Source organism: Marmota monax, unplaced genomic scaffold (genome assembly GCF_021218885.2).
Source record: "Marmota monax isolate L192 unplaced genomic scaffold, Marmota_monax_Labrador192_F-V1.1 WCK01_AAM20220418_F8-fsc00038, whole genome shotgun sequence".
Taxonomy (NCBI): domain Eukaryota; kingdom Metazoa; phylum Chordata; class Mammalia; order Rodentia; family Sciuridae; genus Marmota; species Marmota monax.
In genome coordinates this window covers 11,226,653-11,237,494 of record NW_026692498.1, presented here as the reverse complement: position 1 = coordinate 11,237,494, position 10,842 = coordinate 11,226,653, and the positions used below count along the sequence as shown (strand labels likewise).

General features: G+C 48.1%; 1 protein-coding gene across 1 annotated transcript in view; it reads right to left on the bottom strand.

The window, feature by feature from the left end:
- Positions 1-2,816: 2,816 nt before the first annotated feature.
- The window catches only part of Ddb1 (damage specific DNA binding protein 1), a 31,077-nt gene continuing 23,051 nt past the window's right edge, over positions 2,817-10,842 (bottom strand). Inside the window, exons 22-27 of the mRNA XM_046445609.2 lie at positions 6,490-6,660; positions 6,014-6,123; positions 5,583-5,752; positions 5,280-5,382; positions 4,117-4,240; positions 2,817-3,605 (exon numbers count right to left, since the gene is read on the bottom strand). Coding sequence (XP_046301565.1) covers positions 3,522-3,605; positions 4,117-4,240; positions 5,280-5,382; positions 5,583-5,752; positions 6,014-6,123; positions 6,490-6,660 — 762 coding nt within the window. The 3' untranslated portion in view covers positions 2,817-3,521. The remainder of the gene's footprint in view (positions 3,606-4,116; positions 4,241-5,279; positions 5,383-5,582; positions 5,753-6,013; positions 6,124-6,489; positions 6,661-10,842) is intronic.

Genomic DNA, 10,842 nt, shown 5'->3' with positions numbered 1-10,842 from the left:
CAGATGGCCAGGCTCCTGGCTCCCGGGGGCGAGGCGGGCGGGGAGCCAGGAAAGCAGACCTGGAAGGCTCTCTTTAGCCTCCTTTTATTACAGCTGGCGGGTCAGAAGCTGGTAAGCTGCTAGGGGTTTAGGCAGGGAGTGATAGCCCATCCAGTGGGACGCTGAAAGGAGAACCAGATTTTACTTTCTGCGGGGACCAGGAATCTTCCCAATTAGTCAAGTTTTTGCATAAATCCCCTGGATAAGGAATTCGGTACTTGTCAAAAGCAGCCCAATCCCATTTTGAATAAGCTGGGGTTTTGTTTTGTTTTTTTCTGAAAGTGTCTACTTCCCAAACTGGCCAATTCTTTTGGTTCTGCCTCCTCCTGTCACTGAGGTCCTTGACATTGGTGGCCACAAATAAACACTGGGTGCCTGCCAACTGTGACCTGGACACTCCCCTCCTTCTTAGATGCACCAGACTTTTATGCAGCCAAATGTGGCTTGGCTGTTTGGGCAACCTTATGATGCTGTTAGTTCATGACACGCTGTTTTCAGTAAAGGAAAACCTCAGGGATGTGTGTGTGTGTGTGTGTGTGTGTTGTTGATGTCAAGTTCTCAGCAAGTCAGTTGCCAGAGTGTTCTGTATCATAGGATGAGTGTGACCTCCATGTGTATGTGCCTTGAGTCCTAGGACAACTTTCCTTCTTGCTTCAAACATCCAAAGGTCACCTTGTCTCCTCACTGCCAACTGGACCACTCAGTTAAACAGGCACTCCTTCCTGGCCCCTCACCAGTTTCCTTAACACAGACATCATGGCTCATGCCGTCTTTCTCAGCACCCTCCAGCACACCTGGCAACCTCCATTCTTAACTCTCATACTTTAGGTAGGCCCACCCCCTCTTCCATCCTGCAAGACTCATTCTCTGGTAAGGTTTACTCAGCACCGTCTACAAGCAGATAGAAGAGGCTATATGCAGCTTTGTGCTAGAAGCAGGCCCTCATCACCTCATGAGGAATTCTGGATACGTAGCAGGTATGGAATTCCTCTGAGGAATCCCCAGGCCCCTTTCTGTGCCACTGGACTCCCTTCATTTCTCCTTTCGCTTCCGGGCATTCACCTTGCTCCATGGGAGCTCCACAGCTGGCTCCTTTAGTTTTGCTTTTGCTCTTCTTTTTCTTGTCCTCCTGTTTGACCCTGAGCTTCTTGGTTTGGATTAAGAGGCTCTAACTTAACACTTCTCATCTTTGAGGACTAGTTTGGGCATATCCTTTAATTCAGGTTCCTCAGTGTTTCTTCCCCACTTCTGTGGCTTGTGGCTTCTCGGGAACAAAAGGGACCCTCCACTGAGGGTGGAGGATCCAAGTTGCTGGCTGCAGACTGACGGCCTCTGGCTCAAGACCCTTCCAAATGGTCATGTGATGAGTCAGTGTTTCTATTATTCTCCCAAAGGTCCCTTCACGCAGAGGCCTGGAGTGAGGCTAGCTCATCAGCGCCTACATGGAACAGAGCCTGTCCAGCTGGCTGCAACAAGGCTCCAAAGACAACCTTTCACCCCTAGAGAGGTGATTAATAGTCTTTAAGAGGGGTGGGAGTGTGGCAGCAGAATGTCAGTGTCCAAAGGGTTGCTGGAATCCAATCCCAAGTGAATACACCCAAGACTAGGAAACAAAAAACAGCAAAACATGGCAAGGACTTCTAAATTCAACACCGAGGCCATTGAATACTGAATGTAGTGGGTCCCCGTGGCCATGGGTCAGACCACTAAAGAGCACCAGAATCATCCTCCCACCACATTCTTTTTGATATTGGCACCTTATAGTCAATCCGCCCATCCAGGATTAAATTTAAAAAATAATCACAATCTGAGACTGCTGCTTGCCTGCCTCATTAAAGCTTGTCTCTGGCATGGGGCAGGCCTTTTTCAAATTCAAACCATGACTTTAAGAATTCAAATCACAGTATTGAGTTTCAAGTTCAAAACTGTGGCTTTTGACATGCTATTTTCTCTCTGAAGACCCTTACCCCCACCCTCAGAAATCTCAGAAGGGAAAAAAGAGGGCAATAAAATTTTTAAAAATGACTCCTGAGCAGGAGCCTTACTTAGGAAGACCCCAAAGCTAGGATGCTCCCTTTGTGCTTGAAGCTAGAATCTCTCAAAACCATAGTTTGAACTTGAAACCACAATTTTCCTGACACTGTTTCAAAGGCTGGACTTAAAAGGGCCAGCTGGTATGTCAAGATCAACTCTATCCCACTTTTGGGACAGAGTACCCTTTATTCCCACTGGATAACTGGCAGGGGATGGGTTCACTCTGACCCGCTAAGCTTAAAGATGGCAGGCTCTGTTTGCAGGACTGAAGGGCAAACTTCAAATGTTCATTTGATTAGACCAAAGGAAATGAGATTCTAAAGGGCGTGTAGCAAGGAGGAACTAGGAGGTACATGAGAAGCTATTTGGTAGCCGAGTCTGGCTAGGGGATGGTTGACTGTCAAAGGAGGCTAGGAACGGCAGCCCAAGCAGCCCAGGGCCTGCAGATTACTAGCAGAGAACTGAATGGTGACTTGAGACAAATGCAACCAAAATCACCACTGAATTTCCAAAATCAGACACTCATATCACAGCTTGGAATCCCACCAAAACCAATCATGTAACAAAGGAGAGGTGCAGATGTCATTTCACTGCTTGAGAAGCATTGTTCTAATACCAAGGACAAGTGACTGCAGCAGTTGCCATAAAGCAGGGGACAGTGCCTAGGTGTGCAGTAAATGGGCAGGATATACCTAGGATGCTGGACAACTAAGCAAAGGGGAAAAAGCAAAAACAAACGTATCTTTCTTAGAGTCTACTTTATTTGGTAAAACTCAGAAACTAACAACCAATTCCCAGCCCCCCACCTCCCCCTTCTCTCTGAAGAATGGAATTCCCAGAGACAAAGGGCTGTGGCTTGGGGATCATCCACCATCTCCATGTTACACTGGGGCAGCCCTGGCCCTGAACAGGTCTCCAGGCTTGATGCTCTCAGAGGCAAGAAGTAAAAGGAAGCTCTCACTTCAGAGACAATGAAACCCTCCTGACCCTCTTCCCCTCCACCTGCAACCTCCCACACCCACAACCTAAATAATAAAGGAAGTACGAGGACAAAGCATGAGTGTCTCACACACTCAGAGAGAGAAAGAGAGAGAGAGAGAGAGAGAGCGCGCACGCGAACTTCCTTTCAACCAAAGAGCTGCAAAATCCCTCCCCAGGAAGGAGGACAAGTGGCAACACCAATCAAGGCTTGGTGGTCCAAAGTGATGGCTGGAATCATATAAGACTGGTAAAAATCCAGGGAGAAAATATTCCGCCTTCAGCCCATTCCCAGGTGTCTAGTGAACTGGTTTTAGTCCTAAGAAAGCCCCATTGCCACACAGGCGAACTGCGGCCTCGGGAGCAGCTGGCTTAGGGAGAGGCCTCCCATAGCCAAGAAGACAATGGTGGGGAGGAAAGGGAGGGCAGAGCCTTTGGGCAGGGCCAGGAAAGGGAAGCCCTGCCCTTGGCTAATGGATCCGGGTTAGCTCCTCCACAACCTTGATCAGGTCGTCTGCCGTGGCCTCTCGCTTCATACCGCTGCCATCGTCATACTGCAACGAGAGGGGGGGGAAGGTCCTGAGGCCAAGAGGGCTCCCCTCCTCAGCAGAGGAGGGAGAAGCCCACCAGCCATTGCTGCCACATGAAGGACAAAGCACTCACCAGAAACCCACCCTGCCCTTTGGGGACACATAGGTGAGCAAGGTCCTTTGAGACCCCAGGTGCACCATCTCCAGGGAGCAACAGCCCCAACTCCAGAATCATGGACATTTCTCCTGCCTGCAGGATCCTGAGCCTACCTCCCACCTCTGGGTTGTGCCAGAGATCCCGGATATGCCCAAACGTGCCCTCACTGCTACAGTAGAGGGGCTAAGGCGCCTGCTACCTCGAGTGGACCCAGGAGCCTTTCCCTCAGACTCATTCTCACGCAGTGAGGCTCACTAAAGGCCAGACAGGTCTGCTGGCACCTAGAATCCTTGGAGGACAGTTGCCTGAGTCCTGCCATTCTTCTGGCAGGCCCTGCCCTGAATACCACTTGGCCAGAGTGAACTCCACACAGCTCACCTGTAGGTTTGCCACGACCTCCTGCATCTTGGGGCGGCTGATATCCAGGAAACTCTCAATCAGGTCGCCATCAATGAAGCCCGTGGCAGGTTCTGTCTTTCTCTCAGTGTGAAAGGATCTCCAGGTGGACAGGTGAGTTAAGGAATGTGTGTTTACCTGGAAACACCCTGACAATCATCCCCACTTTTCAGCAAGACCACAATCTACAATGACTGCCAGGACTGAATAGGAAAAAACAGTTTCAACTGAAACACATACTGCTTTTTGGAACTAAAAGAAATTTTTTGTCTAATCCAATGGTTCTTAATTGGGTAATCTTAAAATAAATGTCTTTAAAATATAGGTCAGGGATTAGCACAAAGCCCTAACACACATGGGTATTTTTTTTACAAGTACGCACCTGGTAAGAACCACTTGTCAAGTCTAGCCCCAAAGCATCACGGATGAATACGCTGAGGCTCAGTGACACAAGAGGCTGCCCAATGTCCTACTTATTAGCAAAAAACCAAGACACCTACTCCCTCCTTGGGCCAGACTCAGAGAGGAGCCCTTCCACCCCACCCCTGGAGAGGACTCTTGCTATCTCCACACTAAACAAACTTCCAGCCACATCTGGGCTCTGCGTGTGCCTGCAGGACTGACCCCGGAGTCCCAGCTTCTTCACTCTCCTCTGTTCTCCTGCTGGGATCTCCAGTGCCAGTGAGAGCTGCCCTTCGAGAGATCCCTGAGAGGAGACACTCCTGTGCTGTGATCTGAACTGTCTGACCCCCAACCAAGAAGGCCAGAGGCAAACAGTTGAGAAACATGAGTCCACCTTCTCATGACCAGCTGTACCTGGGTGATAAGCACGTGGGACTCATGGTGCTATTCTTTACTACTATGTATGTCGGAAATTCTCCACACAAAAAACTAATGATGGGGCGGGGATTGTGGCTCAGAGGCAGAGCAGTTGCCTTGCAAATGTGATGCACCAGGTTCAATCCTCAGCACCACATAAAAATGAATAAATGAAATAAAGATTTTTGCATCCATCTATAACTTAAAAAAAAACTAATGAGAAACAGAAACATAGTCAAGACATTCCCTGAAGCAGCTCAGAGTAAGCAGCTCTTTGCATGTGCTGGGATGTGCTTCCCAGCATGGGGAGGGCTCACAGAGGATATAAAGAGTGCTCGATCTTGCCCACACTTTTGATGACTTTATTGAGGCGATTCTGCATGTCCAACAGGAGGTTGTACCAGCTCTCTGACAGTGAGGTCACCAGCCCTGAAGGAGGAAGAGGGCAGTGAGCCACACAGCAAGCACCTTCTAACCAGGGCAGCAAGCCAAGCACCAGCAGGAGGGACATGTTTGCTGCAGCCTCTGGTAAACTCCGGGTCTGTCTACTTGCCCTCCCAGGTCCCGCCAAATGGCAGTCCCAGGAAAGAAGACTGTGTGGGAGCAAAGCCCTGCAGGGGTGACCTTACCGATCATGCCGTTGACCGTGCCAAAGAGCACAGAGCCCTGTGTGGGGGTGGAAGTCTCGCCCAGATTCTGCATGACCAGAGAGCCGTGGCAGAAGACGTTGACAAACTCTCCCAGGTGGAAGAGCCCGACCTCTTGCAGGTGCTGCCGCTCCTCATCGGTGGTGGCGGCACTGAAAGGCGGCATGAGAAGTCACTACTCAGACCCATCTCCCTCATGAGGCCGGGGTACAGAACTACCTTAGTGAACACCCTGTGCTGGGCATCCTGGGGGGCCCCTCTGAAGAGGCCGGTCGGCAGGTCCACGCGGCCTTTGATTTTCATGAAGGAAATTCTACCCGTCAAGAGCAATTGAGCCTGAAGTAGCATCTGATGTCCTCAGCCCCACAGACCCAGGGCTCCACCCTGCCCACCAATCTGCCATTGTCACTCACCTGTCCTTCTGACACACAAACAAGTTAAAGGCATTTTCAGCCCCCAGGAAATTGTCGTCATCCAAGATTTCCACGGCACTCATCCAATTGGGATTAAAGTCTCGGGCAATCTTAAAACAGATGAGATGCAACATGAAATGTAACTGGAGTTTGTATGGAATCCAATTCTGGGACTTGTCTCTTTTAGTCAGAAGCCCAGACCCTACTCTGCAGAATATATAGCCCCACGTTTAACAGTTGCCCTAGAGATTTCCCCCAGATCTGCAGCCAACACAGGCTATTTGGTTGCAACTTTACAGAGATGGAGCCTACTTGAGTTCTGGTTGTGGGGGGTGGAAGGTCCTCAAGAAATACTTATGGATGCAGAACATATGCTCAGGGAACATGTCCCTGCCCCAGCTGGGCTTAAACACCTTCTGCACCAAACACCAGAAGGGGCTTCAGCTGCCAGTCTGCACCCCAAGCACCCCCACTACCTCTTCGAAGTTCCCCTCCATGGGCTTGTATGCGAGCAGCAGCACTGAGCGCATGAGGTCGCCCACCAGGATGAAATCGCCCTTGGTCTTCAGGTAGAGCGCCATGATGTTGTTGTAGTGATTGCACTCGGTGCGGAGCTCCTTCTCTGTGGTCCACTCATAGAGCCGCACCTGGAAGGCACACGAGCCTCAGCCTGGGAGCCAGGTCCTTGGGTGCCTGTTCCCCACCAATGCTCCACTGCAGCACTGCATCCCGGGGGGCAGTGTGGGTGGGCACCTGTCTGATGTGGCACTGGACGAACATTTTTTATTTTAGTTTTTATACTGCTGAAATAGGAAAGGAGGGCAAGCACATCAAACAAAGAATACAACATGTCCTTTACATGAAAAAACAAGCCCACGGAAAGGAGATAGCAGTGCCGGTGTAACGCTACGGACACAGTGAACGGGACATCTTGTGTTCAGTTTCCTCATCGGAAAAGAAAAAGAAGAGGCTGTGGCTCAAGTTAAAGCACTCGACTAGCATGCGCGAGGCACTAGGTTCGATCCTCAAAACCACATTTTTATATTTATAAAATAAAGATATTGTGTCCACCTATAACTAAAAAATAAATATTAAAAAAAAAAAATACCTCCCAACCACCTCTGAACCCTTCTCAAAACTCATACATTCCTGTAACTCTTTCATATGAACCCAACAAGTAGAGAAAACTGAATGGGAAAGTCCTACAGCAAGCACTTCCAGTAACTAAAGGAATCTAAAGAACCAGATTCTGTGGCTGCCCACTACTATCCTCCAGGAGGTTAAAAGAAACCCTATTTTTCTTCTCCATTATAATCTTTCTTTAATTTCAACCACAACTCCAAAAAACCGAAGATGGTTTATAATCAGCAGTGAAGGGCAGATAACTCAATACAGCTCTGTGCTAAGGAAAACAGATTCAAGTTGTCTGAGTGGACAGGCCTTCCCTGGCAGGTCCTTCAGGGCCTAAGTCATCCTGCATGGCGTCTGCATATTGAGGAACTCCTGAACAGAACACACTAAGCCATGATTTCTCAAGCGATGTCCAAAGAACCCCAACTCCTCAAGTCATTTGTTGTAATTATAATTGCTACCACAACTCCATTTACGGGTCCCCCCAGAACACCCATCTTCAAGTAATCCTAGCACGTCTGGACCTCCATACTCTAGCAATGGGAGTAAGGAAAGCTCCTCAGAGCTCCACAGGCCCTGACAACACCCCACCCATCTCCCTCTCACCATCTATCATGGAGACAGTCAAGACCAAGGTCAGACCCATCAAAAGCTTGACTCCCATTCTCTCCCCCAAAGACTCATGAGCTCTGCTGTCCAATATGGTAGCCACTACCAATGTGGCTAGTTCAAGTTCAGATGTACTATGAAGATAAAATACACTCCAGATTTTGAAGTTTTAGTATGAAATAATGTAAAGTATCAAGTTATTTATACTTGTTATGGTTTGGATGTGAGGTATCCCCCAAAAGCTCATGTTTGAGACAATGTGAAGGTTCAAGGGAAATGACTGGGTTAGAATAATCTTATCCTAATTAGTGAATTAATCCCCCATAGGGATTAACTGGATGGTAATTGAAGTAGTAGAGTGTGGCTGGAGGAGGTAGGAATTGGGGCGTGACTTTGGGGGTACATATTTGTATCTGATGAGCAGAGTCTCTCTGCTTCCTGATCATCATATGAGTGGCTTCCCTTCACCACACTCTTCTGTCATGATGTTCTGCCTCACCTTGAGCCCTAAAGAATGAAGCCAGCCTTGTATGGAGACTTCTGAAAATGTGAGCCCTAAATAAACTTTTTCTCCTCTATAATTGTTCTGATTGGGTCCTTTAGTCACAGCAGTGAAAAAGCTGACTAAAATAATGATGACATGTTGAGACATTTTAGATAGTGTTAACTATATTATTACAATTAATTTCACTTACCATTTTTGGGAGGGAAGGGGTACTAGGAATTTAACCCAGGGGCAACTGACCACTGAGCTACATCCCCAGCCCTTTTTTAATACAGGGTCTAAGTTGCTTTAGGGTCTTGATAAATTGCTGAAGCTGGTCTTGAAACTATGATCCTCCTGTCTCAGCCTTCCAAGCTGCTGAGACTATATGTATGCATGCACCACGGCACCCACCAGCCTCAACTGCTTTTTATATTAATGCAACTGATAGAAAAGTTAAAATTCATGTGGCATTTCTATTGACCAGGAACACATGAGACATCTCCTGAGCTGACTGCCCATCCCTCTCTTCCCAATTCTGACATCCATTCACTATGCCTTCTGGAACAGTCATTAATCAAGTGTCCTTGTTTCCCTCTTTCTCTGGCCAGTGCCCTTATCCCTCCAATTGAAATGTGGCCCTCCCACTGTCCCTCACTCCACTGGCCTAGAAGCAGGATGGTCTTCCATGTTCCTCCTCACCTAGTAATTTCAGATGTGTCCCCTTCCCCTCTCCAAAGACCCCAATTTTGAACTTTATATCACCAGACTATAGCACCGCGTCCCTTGGAGCAGCCACTTGGACACTCACACCACCTTAGGGCTCTCTCCTACAACATGCCCACAATTCTTGATACTTTACTTTCTTACCTTTCTGCCCTCTTTCCCACTCATCTTGTTCATTTATATGATCACCATTTGAGCCTGTCATTAAAAAGAACTGCCCCTGCTCCTGAATCTCGTGTCCTCAGTTGCCAGGCATCTGTCATTATCCCCACAGCTCTAGAGATTCGCAACTCCCATACCCCCTCTCCCTTTATCACATTGACCAGACGAAACCTGCTTATGGTCAGTCAATGACAGGAGAAGGTGAACAACCAGCCAGGATGATTGTGCTCATTTTAAATTCAAGACTGAGAGGAAGGGGTCTCCTACCCTGCTCAGTAACGTACACATCCCTAGTCCATTCGCTTCTTTGGTCCTTAAACAAAGAATCCACAGCCTCTCTACTCTCTCAAACCTCCAGCACCTCCCACAAGCAAGAGGGCTTCCCACATGTCCCGACTCTGCCATCTCAGACCCACATGGTGTACCACATCCCACCTCCTCTGCCCATTCAAGAACGAGACTTTGGGGGTCAACCTACCAGCACGGTGTAGCAGTATGTCCCATACTGAAAAATTTAAAACAAAAGCTTTCAACCCGACATTTCCCTCTAGTCACTGACCTCCTTACTCTCTCCTAAGGGGTTTTCTATACTCGCTGTCCTCTCCTCCTCATCCTGGTTGAACCCACTTCAGTCAGGTTTCCACCCCACCATGCAACCAAGAGAGTTCTGATCATCACTACCGACATTCATGTGGTTAAAACCAATGGTCAACTTCCTTTTTAAATTTTTTACAGTACTGGGGATTGAACCCAGGAGTGCTCTATCACTGAGTTACAACCCAGCTTTTTTATATTTTTGTTTTGGAGACAGGGTCTTGCTAGGTTGCTGAGGCTGGCCCTGAACTTGTGATCCTCCTTCCTCAGCCTCCCAAGTCACTGGATGATAGGGGTGTACCATGGCACCCAGCTGAAACCAATGGTAAACTCAATGCATGTTACCTGACTCCTGGCAGCATTTGCAATTTGCCAGTTCTCTCCTGCTTGAAATATTTTCATCCCACAGCTTCCAGAACACTGTTTTCTCAGTGCTCCTCTACTTCACGAAGTCATCTTCTCTGTTCACCTAGATCTTTTGCAAGCAGGAGGGTACCAGGGCTGTACAAGGGTACAAGGGTGTCTACCACTTTCCATGCAGGGGTGATGCTAAGAGATCTAATCCAGACTTCTCACTTAAACGTCCCCTAATAGCTGCCATGCTACTTTCCAGCCTCCCTCTTCCTTTGATTCCAAACCTTTCCATCCCAGTTACCTGGGTGACATCTCCACTTAGTTACCCACTGGGATTTAATATGTTCACAACCAAATGTCTGGTTTCACCCTTCAACCCTGCTCTACTCACAATCTTCTCTGTCAATCACCGGCAGCTCCAACCTGCCCGCTGCTCAGGCCAAGATCCTCATTCCCGGCCTCTTGCCCTCATGGGTTTTTTGTTTGTTTTATTTACTTCAGTGATGCTTGATTTTTCATAAAACAATGCAAAGCAAGCCAATTTTTGTTTCTAATAGTTAAAAGCACCCTTTAAAAAATTAAAAGATTAGAATATGGATCACACGGAGCTGTTTTCTTTAGAAGCACATAAGTAAATGAAAATGCCACAAGGATATCACACGCATATCAAATCAGCTCAGGACAGGCAGGGGGCAACAGGGTCCACCTGTCTAGATTCATCCTGGCAGACATTCACTATAGGGGAGCAGTTCTGCCTTTGGGCATGAAG